This window comes from Carlito syrichta, unplaced genomic scaffold (assembly GCF_000164805.1).
Source record: "Carlito syrichta isolate Samal-C Ts95f unplaced genomic scaffold, Tarsius_syrichta-2.0.1 Scaffold311765, whole genome shotgun sequence".
Lineage (NCBI taxonomy): Eukaryota > Metazoa > Chordata > Mammalia > Primates > Tarsiidae > Carlito > Carlito syrichta.
In genome coordinates, this window is record NW_007255861.1 from 91,223 (window position 1) to 108,399 (window position 17,177).

The 17,177-nt window shown below is 49.4% G+C and overlaps 1 protein-coding gene across 1 annotated transcript in view; it reads right to left on the minus strand.

The window, feature by feature from the left end:
• Positions 1–684: 684 nt before the first annotated feature.
• SMG9 (SMG9, nonsense mediated mRNA decay factor) overlaps positions 685–17,177 on the minus strand; it is a 23,800-nt gene continuing 7,307 nt past the window's right edge. Inside the window, exons 6-14 of the mRNA XM_008069022.1 lie at positions 15,823–15,935; positions 11,929–12,040; positions 9,095–9,190; positions 8,598–8,683; positions 4,494–4,600; positions 3,723–3,830; positions 3,424–3,552; positions 2,966–3,110; positions 685–1,491 (exon numbers count right to left, since the gene is read on the minus strand). Coding sequence (XP_008067213.1) covers positions 1,413–1,491; positions 2,966–3,110; positions 3,424–3,552; positions 3,723–3,830; positions 4,494–4,600; positions 8,598–8,683; positions 9,095–9,190; positions 11,929–12,040; positions 15,823–15,935 — 975 coding nt within the window. The 3' untranslated portion in view covers positions 685–1,412. The remainder of the gene's footprint in view (positions 1,492–2,965; positions 3,111–3,423; positions 3,553–3,722; positions 3,831–4,493; positions 4,601–8,597; positions 8,684–9,094; positions 9,191–11,928; positions 12,041–15,822; positions 15,936–17,177) is intronic.

The following is a 17,177-nucleotide window of genomic DNA, read 5'->3' on the forward strand; positions in this document are numbered from 1 at the left end:
GGTAAGGACTAACTTGGGCTGTTGAGACCAATTTGGATACATACTTTGGGAAACACAAACTAAGATTATGTACTACATTTAACTGAGCAGATATGGGTTGGTACTGCACCAAACTATCTAGTATATTTAATCAAGGGCAGGTTCTGGATTTAAATTAAAGATGGGGACTGCAGTTTGTTTTTGAGTCAGGGGTCTCACTCTGTTGCCCAGGCTAGTGTACAGTGGCACCATCATGGGTCACCACAGCCTTGACCTCCTGGGTTCAGGCAAGCCTTCTGCCTCAGCCTCCCAAGTAGCTAGGACTACAGATGTGTGCCACCACACCTGGCTAATTTTTTGTAGAGATGGGGCCTATTTGCCCAGGCTGGTCTTGAACTCCTGGGCTCAAGCAATTCTCCTGCCTCGGCCTCTCAAAGTGCTAGGATTACAGGCATGAGTCACTGTGCCTGGACAGGAGTGCTGTTTTTAAGCAAGAGGAGATGAGATTTATAAGGGAATGAGGTTTATTTAACCACCACTAGGCAATGTCTGTAAGGGTAAGGTATGGTATTTAAATTAAGGGTAAGTACTATATTTAACTAAGGACAAGTTCTATTTTTTAAACCCAAACTAGGCATAGTATTTAACTAGGCATTCAACCCAAAGGCAATGTTTTCAAGTAAACAGAAGACATGAGGTAGCCACTGTATTTATCCAAATTATATTTTCCTACCCAAAACACACACAAAAGGGACGCCTGATGCCAACCCAGGAAACAGAACAGCCTTTTCTAGGGGCTTCTGCCTTAGCTGAGACTAGTCTCCACCTGCTTGCAACAATTCTATGACCCACAGTGAATGTATCCCCAAGGGAAGTCTGTCCGGGTTCCAAGGCAGCCAAGCGATAATCTTCTCACAAGGCCTGAGTCTCAATGTGCCCTGCTTGCCAGAACAGCATGTTGGGTAGAGGTGGATGAGGAACACGAGAACAGGCTTGCATGACCACGTTTATTTGAACCACTAGCTCTGCTCCAATAAGAGCTCTCCAGACCCTGCCTCACCTTCCAGGGACGAGCTCAGAGTCAGGGAAGAGGGACCTGTGGCTCCCATCCCTGAAGGACAGGCCAAGATGGAGCTTGGGCTTCCTGATGACCATTCAGACTCCTCCCACTGCCTGTCCCTGTGGGGTACTTGGGATGGGTTGCCTTGTCTCAGGTTGGGGGTGGGATCTCTTCAAGTCACTCCTGAGCAGCCCCCAATTGAGGGTGGGGGGCCTGGCCCTGGACACCTCATGTTTCTGGGCAGGGAAGTCACGACCCCTCGTCCATCAGGCCTGCTGCCACTCTCCACCCCACCGGGGGAAGGACGTACGTGCTCCCTCGTCGTCCACTGGGGATCCAGGAGGTTCCCTGCATGACACTCCTCCCCTCAGCCTCAGGCCAGCAGGCGGCTGTACTCTGCTAGGGCAGAGGACTTTTTCACCCCATCCCAGATGCGGGCAGCATAGTGGAACCTGTGAGAGGAGACTGAGAGTCAGGGTTGCCCTGACTGGGGCTCCACCCAGCCTATCACCAGTCTTAGAGAGGTAGGAAAACAGGTCCCACATGTGACCTGAGATATGGCTCTGTCTGGGATACAGGGAAGATGCAAACATGGGGAGGCAGCCCTGATTCCCTTAGCTCACCCAGGTTAAGTGAAGGTGCCTGGGCTCAAACTACGACCTCAGGTCACCACCTCCAAGTCTAAACTTCTCACACTCTACTCAGTGTTGGCCTCAGTGTAGGCTCTATCTCCAACTCCCTCTGAAGTCTTGTGATGACAGGAAACATCAAACAGCAGCCGCACAACCTTCTACCTCCCAAATTCCCCCTCTACCCACTGGGCCCTAGTTAGACCAATGGGCGGAGCAGAGCTGGAACTGAATGCCAGCTCTGCCCACCTTCGCTCTGCAGCCCTGAAGTGGCCTTCTGCGGCTGTGTTTGCACTCCTGGCTCCTGGCCACTGCTGACTGTAAACAGACCCTGGGGAGCCAAGTCAGAGAGGCTGCACCAAGTCAAGCTATTTCTCTTTCAAATGTTTCTCTTTGAAGTAAGATGAGCCAGAGCCATCTGTTGAGGGTTCTGGACAAATAAGTCCTATGAAGTATGGGATGAGGAGGTGGTGCAGGGCCATGTGAAAGCAGGGAGAGAAAGCCAGCAGGCAGGAAAAGAGGAACATGAAGGGGGACAATGAGACCATGCTACCCTTCATGCTTCTGATGGCTTTTTTGCTTCCCATCTCCCGTGAGGCTAAGCTTTCTGTGATCAGGTCTTTGGAATAAGTCTTTAAGATTAACTGGAGCCGGGCTCGGTGGCTCAGCCTGTAATCCCGCGCCTTTGGGAGGCTGAAGTGAGAGGATTGCCTGAGCCCGCGGGTTCGAGACCCGCCTGGGCAGCGAGACCTCATCTCTACAATAAATCAAAAAATCAGCCGGGCGTGGTAGCGCGCGCCTGTAATTCCGGCTACTCGGAAGGCTGAGGCGGAAGGATCGCCGGAGCCCAGCAGGTCGAGGCTGCGGTGGCCGGGAGCGGCCACTGCACTCCAGTCTGGCTGACAGAGTGAGACTCCAACTCAAAAAAAAAAAAAAAAAAAAAAGATTAACTGGGCTCACGAATCCTAAACCTAGGAATCAAATGGCCCCTAACCACAGGTGTGTGACCTTGCTATATGACACTTCTTTTTCTCTGAGTCTAAATTTCTCCACCAGTAAAATCAGTGACAAGGCCTACACCCCCACTGGCTAATCAGGAGGGTTCAAACATGAAACAGCATGTTGCCTAGCATGGGTGAGGTGCGTACAAGATGGCAGCAATCATCACGGTTCCAGAAAAGGAGTGTGAGGTTTGGAGAGTAGGGGCTTAATGAGGTCACACAGATCTCTTCGAGCCCCTTCTGTCAACACAAGGGTGGGGCACCTCAAATTTACCCCCCCTGCAAACAGGTCTCACCAGTTCTTCTCGGTGAGGATTGTGTGTGACAGCTGTGGCCGAGCCATGGACATCACTTGGCTCCGGAGCTTGCTCACCAAGGACTGGAAACTGGGGTGGCCACGATAACCAGGCAGCAGGGAGAAGAGTGGGCTAGAACCAGGTCCTGGGAAATTGGGGCAGGGAGGATAAGGGGGCACAATGTCAGGTTTTTCTCAGTTAACAAACACCCTCGCTTCAAGGAGCACCTCAGAGTTCCGCCCTGGCCCTGCTCTTCCTGTACTTTCCCAACCTGGAAACACACTCCTAGAAAACCATCCCAGCACCTTGGGAACAGGCCAGTCTTCTCTCTGACCAGGTGTGTTCCACATCACTCCCAAGCCAGGGCAGTCTATGTCACCTCCTAGACCAGGGTGGCTTGGGTCTCTCTCTGATCAGGATAGGACCTGTCTCCCTATGAACCTGTGGGGTAACTATACCTGCTCTTGGCGGGTTTTCACTCTCTGCTTCGCTGTCCATGAAAGGCATCAGGAACAAGTTGACCTCAGAGTCCAGGAAGTCAGGGGGGAGCCCCGGGAAGACATTGCACTGTAACATGGACAGAGTACCTGGAGGAGAAAATGCTTCAGCCTGCGGGTTCCATACTGTAGGCTTGGGGGTGGGGGCAGCTGACAGTCAAGGCAGCGTCAGAGGACTAGCATGGGGGTCTCTGCCATGGGGTTGGGTCAGGAGTGAGGAGGCTGTCTGTCTAGTCTGGGGGTGTCCTGGGGGTCCTCACCCTTGTAGCGCAAGTGGGAGTGGGCCATGAGCTGGTCGATCATCAGGTGCATCTGCCGCAGCTTCCGAGGACAGAAGTCCTCTCGGCGAGCTTTGTTCTGCAGGAAGACTGAGGGTGGAAGGAGACAGGCCCTGTGAGGCAGACAGCGCTCGGCCTCATGGACTTCCCTTTCTCATGCCAAAGATCCGCCCTTACCCGAGTTCAGATCACTGTGAGATATTTACATAACTTCACTTTAGCGCCAGGCTCTGTGCAGGCCAATACCGGGGACCCAAAGGGGACTCAGACCTGACTTCTGCCCTGAAGGAGCCCCAGTCTGATGTGAGGGGTCATAAATGAGCTAGATCTTTGCAGAAGAGAAGCAGAACAGAGAAAGGACATAAGAGGAAAAGGGATAGCATGGACAAAGACTGGAGGGGGAGAACGGGTGGAAGGGAGTCGCTCAAATTAACCCACATTCATTTCCTGGGCCCCATGCTGAGAGATGCCAGGGACCCAGAAACAGGCAGACCTGAGGCCTGTCCCATTCTATTCACAGAGCCAGACCCAGATTTAGGGGGTCATACCTTTGGTGGCCAGGGATAGACCAAGGCAGTGGGAACCTGGGGGAAAGTGGCAGCTAATCCTTTCTGACTTTCCTCCTCATGACTCCAAAGGGCTCCTCCCAGACCCCACTCCTCCCCTCTCTCTCCACCTCCCCAGCATGCTCCTGGTTCCCATCCCCTCATGCTTCCTCTTGCCCACCCCTGAAGCCCCCAGAAAGCCTCTCACCCAGGTGGGGGTAGTACTCGGTGCCTTCATCGGAGCCAGACGAGCTACTGGACTCGTGGCTGGGAGATGGGGTGGAGGGCTTCACCATCTCCGCCGTCTGGAGGAACCTTGGGGTTTGGAGTAAGAGGCTGTTGCTCTTGCACCCCACACCAACAGCCTGAGGCAGGGGCTCCCTTTGAGATTCTGATGAAAGCTACAGCCACGCTCAGAAAAATGCCACATACACACCATGTTTCTCACACAATTTGAGAGAATTCAGAGATAACCCTCTCAGATACCAATCCATGGACTTATGTCAACTGTACACATTTTTTATGAGTTTACCCTATCAAAAAAAAAGACTTTACTTTTTAGAGCAGCTTTAGGTTCACAGCAAAACTAAGCAGAAAGCACAGCAAGCTCCCATATGCTCCCTGCCCCTACACGTGCACAGCTGCCTCCACCATCAACACACCCTACCTGAGCGGCACGTTCGTTACAACTGATGAACTTACACTGACAAGGGATTCCCACCCAAAGTCCACTACATTCGGTTTCGCTTTTGGTGCTGTACCTTCCATGGTTTGGACAAATGTATAATGACGCATGTCTAGTATCATAGCATCACACAGAGCAGTTTCATTGACCTAAAAATCCTCTGCGCCCTGGCTATTCATCTCTCTACCTCCGATCCCTGGAACCACTAATCTTGTTGCCATCTCCATACTCCCTTTTCCAGAATGTCACATCATTGGAATCACACTATGTAGCCCTTTCAGATTAGTTTCTTTCACTTAATCTGCATTTAAAGGTTCCTCTGTGTCTTTTCGTGGCTTGATAGCTCATTTATTTTTATTTTTATTTAAGTTGGAGTCTCATTCTGTCACCCAGGCTGGAGGGCAGTGGCACGCTCCCGGTCACTGCAGCCTTCACCTGCTGCGCTCAGGCGATCCTTCTGCCTCAGTCTTCCAAGTAGCTGAAACCACAGACATACGCCACCATGCCTGGCTAATTTTTTGAGTTATTGTAGAGATGAGGTCTCGCTATGTTGTCCAGGCTGGTCTCGAACCTGCGGGCTCAGGCAATCTTCTCTCCTTGGCCTCCCAAAGTGCTGGGATTATAGGTGTGAGCCACCAAGCCCGGTCTGCTCATTTCTTTTTAGCACTGAATAATATTCCATTTACTGGATATACCAGTTTCTTTATCCATTCAACCTACTGAAAGACATCTTGGTTGCTTCCAAGTTTGGGCCATTATGAATAAGGCTGCTACAAACATCTGTGCAGGTTTTTGTGTGTACCTAAATTTTCAGTTTATGCTATTTAAAATAATTTTTTCAAATATGTAAAAGTAAATAAAATAAACCTATTATATAAGGCAGGGATCCCCAACCTTTTTGGCATCAGGAACAGGTTTCATGGAAAACAATTTTTCCACAAATGGGGCAGGGGATGATTTGGGGATGATTCAAGTGCATAACACTTATTGTGTGCACTTTATTTCTTCTTATTATTACATGGAAATGTATAATGAAATAATTATACAACTCACCATTAAAAAAAAAGAGGTGTGAACAGAAGTGGTAAATAAAATAATGGGTGGGCCACATGCAGACTAAAATAAGTGTCCGATTCTGACTTAAAGCCTGCCACCAAATGCAGCTGTACATCCGAAGTACGTCAACTCACTTGCTGCCCACTGACAGGGTTCTGACATGAGTCTGCAAGCAACTGATTTATTATGGTCTCTGTGGAGTCAAACCTCACTGCTAATGTTAATCTATATTTGTGGCTGCATCCCAGCACTAGCATCCCTGCTTAGCTCCACCTCAGATCATCAGGTGTTAGATTCTTATAAGGAGTATACATCTAGATCCCTCACATTCGCAGTTCACAATAGGGTTCATGCTATGAGAATCTAATGCAGTCGCTGATCTGACAGAAAGTGGAGCTCAGGAGTTAATGCGAGCAACAGGGAGCAGTTATAAATACAGATGAAGCTTCGCTTGCTTGCCCACTGCTCTCCTCCTGCTGTGTTGCCTACTTCCCACCAGGGGTTGGTACCCCTAATCTAAGGTAAGGGATAATGGAATCTGATAAAATATGTGGACATTCTCACACACACATGCACACAAACACACTATCCACAATTTCAAGGGACTCGCCTACTTTGAGAAGCCCACCTGTAGACAATGGCTTAAAAACAAGAATCTGCACGTGCCAGCCCCTGAACCAATACACCCACGAGAATGTAAACTCCACAAGGGCAATCTGTTTTATCAATATCTGTAACCCTAGTTCCCAGAACAGCGCCTGACATATATAAATGTAAATGAATCCCAATGCATGGTGGTAGGAGGGATTGTTTAAGAATCAAGCTACAGCCGGGCTCGGTGGCTCTGCCTGTAATCCCGCGCCTTTGGGAGGCTGAGGTGAGTGGATTGCCCGAGCCCGCAGGTTTGAGACTTGCCTGGGCAACTTGGCAAGAGTTGCCCATCTCTACAATAAGTCAAAAATTAGCTGGGCATGGTAGCGCACACCTGTAGTTCCAGCTACTTGGAAAGCTAAGGCAGAAGGATCGCCGGAGCCCAGCAGGTTGAGGCTGCGGTGGCCGGGAGCAGCCACTGCACTCCAGTCTGGGCGACAGAGTGAGACTCCAACTCAAAAAAAAAAAAACAAAACCATCAAGCTACAACTTAATTAGATCTGGTCACAACAGTCAGCTCCCCAGCAAGTCTTTTTTGCTGTTGGCCAGACCCACAGTTCACCCCCATCTCCAGGGTTACTAATACAAATAGTAAGCTCTCATTTATCAACTGCTTACTATATACCAGGGAATGCTTTAAATTCTTTTCTTTCATTTGCACAAAATATTTCTTTTGATGGGGAACACAGGAGATAAAAGACATGCCCAATGAGAGCTGGGATTCAAACGCAGGGTTGCCCAATTCTGGAGCCATCTGCTTCCTAATCCCAGTTCTCTCCTCCTTGTGAGCTCCTGTCCCTTCCTTCTGCCTGGTCCCTGCTCAAAGCTGCTACACTTTCCCTAGCTGTTTCCTAGGACCTGAAGTCAAGGGGGAACCCTTGTGGCCACAGGTTCTGAGCCAGTCTTGTCAGAGGGAATTTCTTTTTTTGAGTTGGAGTCTCACTATTGCCCAGGCTGGAGTGCAGTGGAAAGCTCACGGCCACCGGAGCCTCGACCTACTGGGTTCAAGCGACCCTTCCACCTTAGTCTTCCAAGTAGCTGGAACTACAAGTGTGTGCCATTACGCCTGGCTAATTTTTTGATTTATTGTAGAGATGATGTCTCACCATGTTGCTCAGGCCGATCTTGAATCCCTGAGCTCAGGCAATCCCAGGACTCAACTCCGCCTCCAAAGTGCTGGCATTACAGACATGAGCCACCGTGCCTGGCTGGAGGCATTTCTTGAACCTGCTGCTGCTTTCGGTGAGACTCCTGCCAGGTCCTGACTCCCTCTCTTCTGCTTATCAGATTACCAATGGGATGACACACATGCATGCAAGAGATGGGAAAAAAAAACTCCAAGGACCAGACAAGCCAGCTCCTCATGATATAAGTTTGTATTAAATATCTACTTTGTGCCAGGTACTGTGTGAGATGCTGGGGACCCTGTCCTCCTGAGGGTTACATTCTAATGGGGGAGAAAGATTACAAGGAGAGCCAGAGCATCCAGTCAGGGAGATGTAAGTGCAGTGAAGGAAAACAGCAGGGAAGGAGGGGAGAGCAACAGGATGCTATGTTAGATGGGCAGGGAAGGCCTGAGGTTGACCTGAATGCTGAATGGCACGAGGCAGCGAGCCTGGTAAGATCTGTGGGAAGACTATTTCTAGCTGGGGATGAAGAGTGTGGCGGGCCTGAGCTGCAGGAGCAACAGCCATGAAGCCACTGTGTCTTGAGCAGAGTGAAAGCAGTGACAGAGGTCAGCAAGGTGACCAGAGGGTGTAGGACCTTTGAGAGGAGCTACGCAGGGGTGACCTGCTCCAACTTACTTTCCATTTTCAAAGGGTCTCTCTGGCTGCATCTCTTGAGCCAGTGGATCATGCTCAGGGTCTCTGTCTCTTGTCTCACTTCTCCTCCCCATCACCACCACCCCCAGGTCCTCACCTGTAGAGACTGAGGTCTGTGAACCAGTCCTGGACGACAATCACCACGTGGCAGACCGTGAAAAGGAAGGCAGCAATCTGGAGTGACTGAGAGTGGGCAGGAAGGTACATCAGAGTTGAAGGTCTCTTCTGCTCAGGCAGTGATCCCTAATCCCAGGACTCAACTTGGGGCAACAGGGCAAGGGTCTCAGAGTCTTTACACAGCTACTGTGTGCCCAGGCCAGCCCTAAACCAGGAAAGGTAGAAATACTCTCCCCTGTTTTACAGGCAACTGCTGAGGCTTGAAGGGGGAGGGGTAGGAAATGACTTGCCTGAGGGGCAGAGCCAAGAGCTCAGACAGTTCTGCCTCTCAATGCTGCCCTCTTCCTGTGGTCCTTGGCACCCAGGGCTCTTATAAAGCAAAAACTAGTTCCACAACTCCTACCCAGTCTCACAGATCTTGGGAGGTTGGGAGTGGAAGTGTGAAACCTCAGCCCTGGGCCTGTTTGGCTCCCTTACCTGCATCTCAACATAAGTGTGGGGAAGATTGTACTCCGGAGGCAGCTTGCGGTCATTGTTGATGAGATGGTCCAAGATGGAGGGGCTCAGGATGGGCTGGAGTAAGGAAAAGAAGAGTGTCAGTGAGGGGCTGCTCACGGCCACCCAAGTTTCACATGTTGAAGGTAAATGCACTGCCTATCTCAGGACAAAACAAGGCCAGAAATACAAGCAGGCACTTTCTAATTAGTACACAGTGCTAGTCAGCAAAAGGAAGCTAAATAAAAAAATGTCAAAGCAAAATACACCTTTCCAGTTTCTTTACAAATCATTGCTGCTCTGAAGTGCCTCATACCCAAAAAGAAAAAATCCCCTAGTGCTAACAAATTTTTAACATTTACTTGAATGAGTCATGTCCCTTAAAGACTCTCTGTTGTTGGTTGTTTCATATACTTTCAAAACACTGCTAAGATAACTTATTAGGTCAAAAACAGTGACTAGTGTAAATATTAGTGAACATTTTAAAAACTGCATCAGTGCATGTAAAAGAATCAGTGGTAGCTGGGCTCGGTGGCTCAGCCTGTAATCCTGCACCTTGGGAGGCTGAGGTGAGTGGATTGCCTGAGCCCGCGGGTTGAGACCTCATCTCTACAATAAATTAAAAAAATTAGCCAGTTGTGGTAGCGCGTGCCTATAGTTCCAGCTACTTGGAAGGCTGAGGTGGAAGGATCGCCGGAGCCCAGCAGGCCGAGGCTGCGGTGGCCAGGAGTGGCCACTGCACTCCAGTCTGGGCGACAGAGTGAGACTCCAATTCAAAAAAAAAAAAAAAAGAATCAATGGTGAGCTCACCAACGTTTCTTTAAAGAAACTACAAGAGCTAAATTAGCTTGATAGTCTTTTGACTTTTTACTGCAGTGAAATTCTTTTAGAAAGCTTTCACAACTGTTCACTTTCTGAAACTACAAACATTGAGCAGTGCTCTATTCTGTCTTTATTAAATTCTGTCTTCCCCTCACAGGCCTCTGACTTGGCTCACAGCCATTATGGCTTGTCTCCAGGTCCCAGTGGTCCCTGCACAGGGCCTGGCATACAAGGCTCATGTAATATTTGTAGGTTTTCCAATCTTTGTGTCATCAATGCCCACTGACCAAAACCCTGTTCCACCAACTATGAGTGCCATCTAGGGCCAGGCCCTGTGCCTAAGCTCTGACCCACAGAGGCAGGGCCCTGTCCTGAAGGGCTCTATACAGGCAGGGAGTGGGAGCAGACCCTGTCACAAACCACATGCTGTCGTAGGAAGTGAACGTGAGCAACAGTAGGAGGGGAAGACTTCCAAGAGGAAGAAGTGGAGACTTCCCAGTGGAGTCTTCAGGGAGGAAACATTAGCCAGGCAAAAAGGCAAGGGGAGATCCTACTGTACCGATAATCATATCTATATATTTTTTTCCTTTTTTTTTTTTTTTAGTTGGAGTCTCACTCGGTCACCCAGACTGGAATGCAGTGGCTGCTCCCGGCCACCGCATCCTTGACCTGCTGGGCTCCGGCGATCCTTCCGCCTCAGTCTTCCGAGTAGCCGGAATTACAGGCGCGCGCTATCACGCCCGGCTGATTTTTTTTTATTTATTGTAGAGATGAGGTCTCGCTGCCCAGGCGGGTCTCGAACCCGCAGGCTCAGGCAATCCACTCACCTCAGCCTCCCAAAGGTGCGGGATTACAGGCTGTACATATTTTTTCCTTCTTTTTCCACGTCCCTCCGTTCACAATATAGACCAGGCACAGGTCTTGGGCTGAGGTGTATATAGGGTAGGTTTGCTGTGCCTCCTCTTTCTATATAGTCAGTGTAAGAACACAGCCTGTGGTAAGCACTGCGAGGCCTGCACCAATAATGATATTAACAGCTAAGAGTGTAGCCGGACATGGTAGTGCACGCCTGTAGTTCCGGCTACTTGGAAGGCTGAGGCGGAAGGATCACCGGAGCCCAGCAGGCCGAGGCTGCGGTGGCCGGGAGCATGCCACTACACTCCAGTCTGGACGACAGAGTGAGACTTCAATTCAAAAAAAAAACAGCTAAGAGTATGTAGCACCTAATTCATGTTGGGCACAGTCATTAGGCCTTTAGTTGTATTAATTCACTGAAACCTCACAAAAACCCTATGAAGTAAGTGATATTATTTTTTCCCACTTGAGAAAACTGAGGAAGAAAAGTGTTAAATAGCCTGACCTGGGTCGCACAGTTCATTTGTGGTTTCAGGTAAAAACATGATGTGGAAAGTCCAGAGACGAGAGAGTATGGCAGGGACTGGTGATGTGCACGTGGCGAGGCTGGTGGCTACTCCAGAGGATGAGGACACACAGTCTGAAGGAGCTGAGCCACACAACGCGGAATGGCAGGTGAAGGAATCTGGACTTTGCCTGAGAGCAGGGGAGAAGCTGAGAAAACTGCCAGGCCAACGCATGACAAGTCAGGGCTAAAGGCAGTGACGCGCCTGAGCACTAACCCTGTGCCAGGTCCTGGCCAAGCGCTTTGCCTAGATTGTCCCACGTAATCCTTCAACTTCCTAAGAGGCTGAGTACAATTATTATCCCTATTTACAGATGAATAATTGAGGTTTAAGGGGGTTAAAACTTAAAGTCACCCAGCTGGTAAGAATTAAAAGGCAGGATCTGAACAAAGACCTTTCAGGGCCCACTTAAAAGCACTGGATCAGAAGATCCTTTAGGCTACTGTGTAGGTGAATGAGATGGCGTGGGGACAGACATCTGACAAGAAGAGACTAAGGGTGCTGGTTTAAAAATATTCCAGAATGGGCTTAAATGCAGCAAGCAGGAGAGTGGGACAAGTGGGGGGCTGGCACCTGTGTGTCCAGGAAAACAATCCGCTCTTGGGTAATAAAGAAGTCGATGCCACTGGTCTGGTTGCCCCCTCGTTCCTTCATTTCAGCACTCTGGGCCCGGAAAACATACGCCCTGTGGAGAGGAGCAGGGGATACATGAGAGTTCTGGTTCTTGGCCTTTGACGCCTCCAAAGTATGGCCCCGTGAACTGAGCATGTGAGATAGGGTTCCTTGCCTGCTCACTAAGCTTTCCATCTGTGCCTCATAGGGGGTGGGGGAGGGGCATGTTATGTACCACACGACTTCACTCCTATCCGTAAGTAGATTCATTAGTTCAACTAATAAAGTCAGTGAACTGAGGTGTTGGACGCAGAGACTCTAACAGACTGCAGGAATTGAAATCCCAGCTCTGCCTTTTTCTGGCTATGTGGTTTTGGGGAAGTTCCCCAACCTCTTTCTCCTTAGTTTCCTCATCTGTAAAATGGGGGAAACAACAGTATCAAAACTCTCAAGGTTACCGTGAAGTTAACATATGTAAAGCCTTTAGAATAGGGCCTGATATATAGTGATATATAATTGTTAGCTATTATTACCAAATGTACCTGCTAGATGCCAGGCACTGAATGCCTCCAATCCTCACAGTGGGAGGTAGTTCGGTGTCTTGGTTTCCAGTATCCTTCCACCTGGTGAGTCTCTCTTACTTTTACCCCTGCTAGGTCTGGGATATGAGGGTAAAGCTGGCAGAGCTGCACCTTGCCCTAAACCACCAAGTTCAACTTAGTGACTCTAATTTGGACAAAGTTTTCAATCTGTAAAATCAGGATAATAGTACCTATCTCTCAAAGGGTAATTTCTATCTCTCCAAGGTGCTTAATATATTGTGTGACACAGAGCAGGCACCTTCCCACTCAATCACCACACAGAAAACCTCCCATCTGCCAGACACCAGAACACAGCAGTAAATACGGAAAAGTCTTTGCTTCTATGGAGCTTGTGGTCTAGTTTACAAATCGATGGAAATTCGTAACTGTGACTGTTAGAAAGAAGAGGTGTGTAGTGCTCCGCTCCGAGTGTGCATAACTTAGAAGGCAGAGCTAGGAAGGGCTGCCCTAAAGAGGGAAATGACAATGCTGAGCATGAGAAAGAGGAAGTTAATTAGGGGTGTGTGTGGGGAAGAGAGGAGATGGACACAGAGGAAGGCTATCCAGGCAGAAGACAGGTGGCTTGTACAAGGAATCAAAGACAAGTATGGTAAGGGCAGAAAGAGGGGGTGGGAGAGGGTTAGGGTGCAAGAAGAGACTACACAGGCCCATGTGGGGCACAGTAAAGAGCTGGAGTTCTGCCCCGGCCTGTGAGCCTGCGGAAGCCCTGAGGAGATTTAAGCAGAGGAGTGACAGGATCGGACTTTGGTTTGCAAGTTCTCCACTGCTGCTGTGGGCGAGGACAGTAGGGTAGAGAGTGGAGACAGGTTAAGTCCCATCCCCAGTGGGACTTTGCCTCTCTGACCGTGACTATGACTCCCCTTCTTGCTCACTCTACCCTAGCTCCTCGGCTTCCTTGCTATATAGCACACACACCAGGCAGTTCCCTCCTCAGAGCTTTGCCTTTGCCATTCCATCTCATGAGAACACTCTGCCCCCGTCAAGTATGTTTTTTCTCAAATGTTCCCCTTAGTGAGGTCCTACCTCTTCACCCTATTTAAAATCGTACTGAGCTCCAACACCACCTCCCTACAACCCCATGTTTTGGTACCATCTTCTAACATACCAAATCACTTCTTTATTTTATTTACTCTCTCTCCTATTAGACTATAAGCCTTGTCAGGGCAAATTTTATTCAGTTTTGTATACCGTTATATCCTCAGCACCTAGAACACTGCATTCAATAAATATAATACTTGTTGAACAAGAGCAGGGAGACCAGAGAGAACCTACAGGGGAGATATTAATGGCTTAAACCAGGGAGGTGGGAATGAAGGAGGGGAAAACAGATGAACTACAAAGAGAATTAGAAGGCACAACCTGTAAGGCCTGATGAAAAAGTTGGTACCAAGTCTACCACACCACAGGTTGACGTGGCTCAAAAAGACAGGCAGGGCCAACAGGATTCTCTCTAGCTTAGGAATCCAGATGAGGAGCCATTGGGAAATTTTGCTAATGGGGGTAAAAGCTGAAATGGAAAGAATGCTATCTGAGAGCCGGGGCTGTTCCAAAGTGGAACCAACATGAGCTGAAGTCCAGAGTGAGCAGGGGGGATGGAGCAGACCTAGAAGAGGGCAGAGGAACCTCGCAGCTCCACTTCCAGTGGGTGTGTATTCTCTCAACAGTCAGTGGTGCTGAACCTTCTCTGGGTCTCTATCAGCCCTTTCCGAGATCTGGTAAAAACTATGGACCTTTGCCTTAGAAGAAAAGCTTGACTGCAGATGTGTGTAAAATTTGCATATACAGTTAGGTGGTTCAAGGAACCCCTGATAGCCATTTGTGGAGAGCAGAGTAATATAACTGGTTTTATATAAACTCCCATTTGTTTTTTTAGATAACTTCAATGAGCCTCCGCTCTTTATCACCCCAAGTGACTACTACCCCCCCCCCATTTTTTTTGAGTTAGAGTCTCACTCTGTCGCCCAGGATGGAGCCTTGACCTGCTGGGCTCCAGCGATCCTTCCGCCTCAGCCTTCCAAGTAGCTGGAACTACAGGCATGCACCACAACACCTAGTTAATTTTTTGATTTATTGTAGAGATGAGGTCTCACCATGTTGCCTAGGCTGGTCTTGAACCCCTGGAGTCAGGCAATCCTCTCGCCTCTGCCTCCCAAAGTGTTGGGATTACAGGCACTGTGCACGGCTATCCCTTCTCAATCTCTATCTGACTCTTTCTTAATTAGATGGTACATCTCCCCCATCTTCTAATCCCTGCCTTTCCCCCTTTCTTCTCTGACCTCAGTATCAGGTACTATTTCTTAAATGCTCCCCTCCCCCAGATCTGCTCCTCTGACTTTACCCTTTGTCTTCATCATCACATCCGATTCTTTTTTTTTTTTTGAGTGAGAGTCTCACTCTGTTGCCCAGACGGGAGTGCAGTGGCCGCTCCCGGCCACCGCAGGCTCGGCCTGCTGGGCTCCAGCGATCCTTTCGCCTCAGCCTTCCAAGTAGCTGGAACTACAGGCGCGCACTACCACGCCCGGCTAGTTTTTTTTGATTTATTGTAGAGATGAGGTCTCGCCAAGTTGTCCAGGCGGGTCTTGAACCTGCGGGCTCAGGTAACCCACTCACCTCAGCCTCCCAAAGTGCTGGGATTACAGGCTGAGCCACCAAGCCCGGCTCACATCCAATTCTTACTCAAGAACATGGTTCAGGCCAGGGATCCCTTGTCTGGTCCTCCCCAGCCCAGAGAGGTACAGCCATCTTCCCAAGGTGACACAGCAGGTCCAAGGCTGGTAGAGAACTCACTCCCTGCATCCCGATCTCTTTCCACACTTTATTTCCCAGATCATCTATCAATCACCAGCCCATCCTGCCAGTGTCTGTTTAGTGCTAAGAACTCAACTTTTTCCTTGCTGATCTTACTTCATCCTCCAAAACTCCACTTGGACACAGAACTAGGAAGTGAAGCCCAATGTCAATCAGCTGATCAGTGGCAGGGTTGAGCCTGAGGTGGGCTTAAACCAAAGCCTTAATAACTCTTTCATCCCATGTCCTGGCTGGGACCTGTGCCTCTTCCTGGGGCAAGGCAGGGTGGGAGGGAGGAACAGGATTGCTTGCCTTGGATTTAGTCCAGCCCATAATCATTCTCATCTCACAAAGACACTTCCCAAACCCTTCGGCAACACCACTTTCAACACCCAAGCCCACCCTGCCCCAGCCCCAGGCGGGGTGCCTACCTCCCTCCTGCACCCCTACCTGGTACCTTCCTCACCTCTGGTCCTCCTCTGGAGTGTTGGCTGACAACAATGACATGACCATGGACTTGCCTGTCCCTTGGAGACCCAAGACACCAACCACCAACACATCAGTCTGATCCAACAGGTACTGCGGGAAGACAGAAATATGACTCTCACAATTCTGCCAGTGGCTAGGGCTGAAGTCAGATGAGGGCCCCAGAGATCTTTTGCCTTATCAAATATGAAGAAAAACTTCTATGCTCCCAATCCCGTTAACTAGGCATAGGGCCTCTGTCCTGTGCCATGGCAGGGTTATGTGAAATGTTCTGGGCGTAAAGAACGGTATCTGTGAGAACTCTGAAGTAGAAAAGAGCCTTGCATGGTCAAGAAGCTAAAAGGAAGTCAGTGTGGCTGGAACATAGTGGGAAAATGAGAAGTTGATCTTGGGGAGAAGGGGTGAGAGGCATGGGAAGAGAAAACAGGACTTGGTAACTGCAGGTTACTGGAGCAGACTCCTGGGAGGCTTCCTACTTCAGGCAGGTTGGGAAAGCACAGGAAGCACAGGAAGGGAGCGGAGTTGAGGAAGAGGTGATCAGGTCATCCCGGCTCGCTTCCAGTCCCTTCGCCTCTGGGGCTCATTTTTCTCTTTGGTGAAAATCAAATCTATCATAGGCCTGACTTCATGGGGTAACTGTAAGGGTTCAGGAAGACCGAAAGTGTTTTTTTTAACGTGTGTGTGTTTTTATATTCATATTTATTGTCTATGGGATTTAAGAGCCCTTCTGGAAATTCCTGAGACCTTCATCCCTAGGTCAACAGCTCTACTAAATTTCACCACCAGGGGGTGAAAGAGACACTCCTCAAGGAAAACAGCTACGCTTGGAACTGTGGCTGCTGCTTAGAATTACTGGAGGGCTTTTGGGGTTAAAAAAGTGAGGAGGCTGAGGTGAGTGGATTGCCCGAGCCCGCTGGTTCGAGACTCGCCTGGGCAACTTGGTGAGACCTCACCTCTACAATAAATCAAAAATTAGCCAGGCATGGTAGTGCGTGCCTGTAGTTCCAGCTACTTGGAAGGCTGAGGCGGAAGGATCACTGGAGCCCAGCAGGTGGAGGCTGCAGTGGCCACTACACTCCAGCCTGGGTGACAGAGTGACACTCCAACTCAAAAAAAAAAAAAAAAAAAGTGAATCTGGGCCCAACCAGGATTTATTCAATAGGTAGGCACCGATCACACATGGCTATTTAAATTAATTAAATAAAGCCGGGTTTGGTGGCTCAGCCTGTAATCTCGCACGTTTGGGAGGCTGAGGTGAGTGGATTGCCTGAGCCCATGGGTTCGAGACCCGCCTGGGCAACTTGGTGAGACCTCATCTCTACAATAAATTAAAAA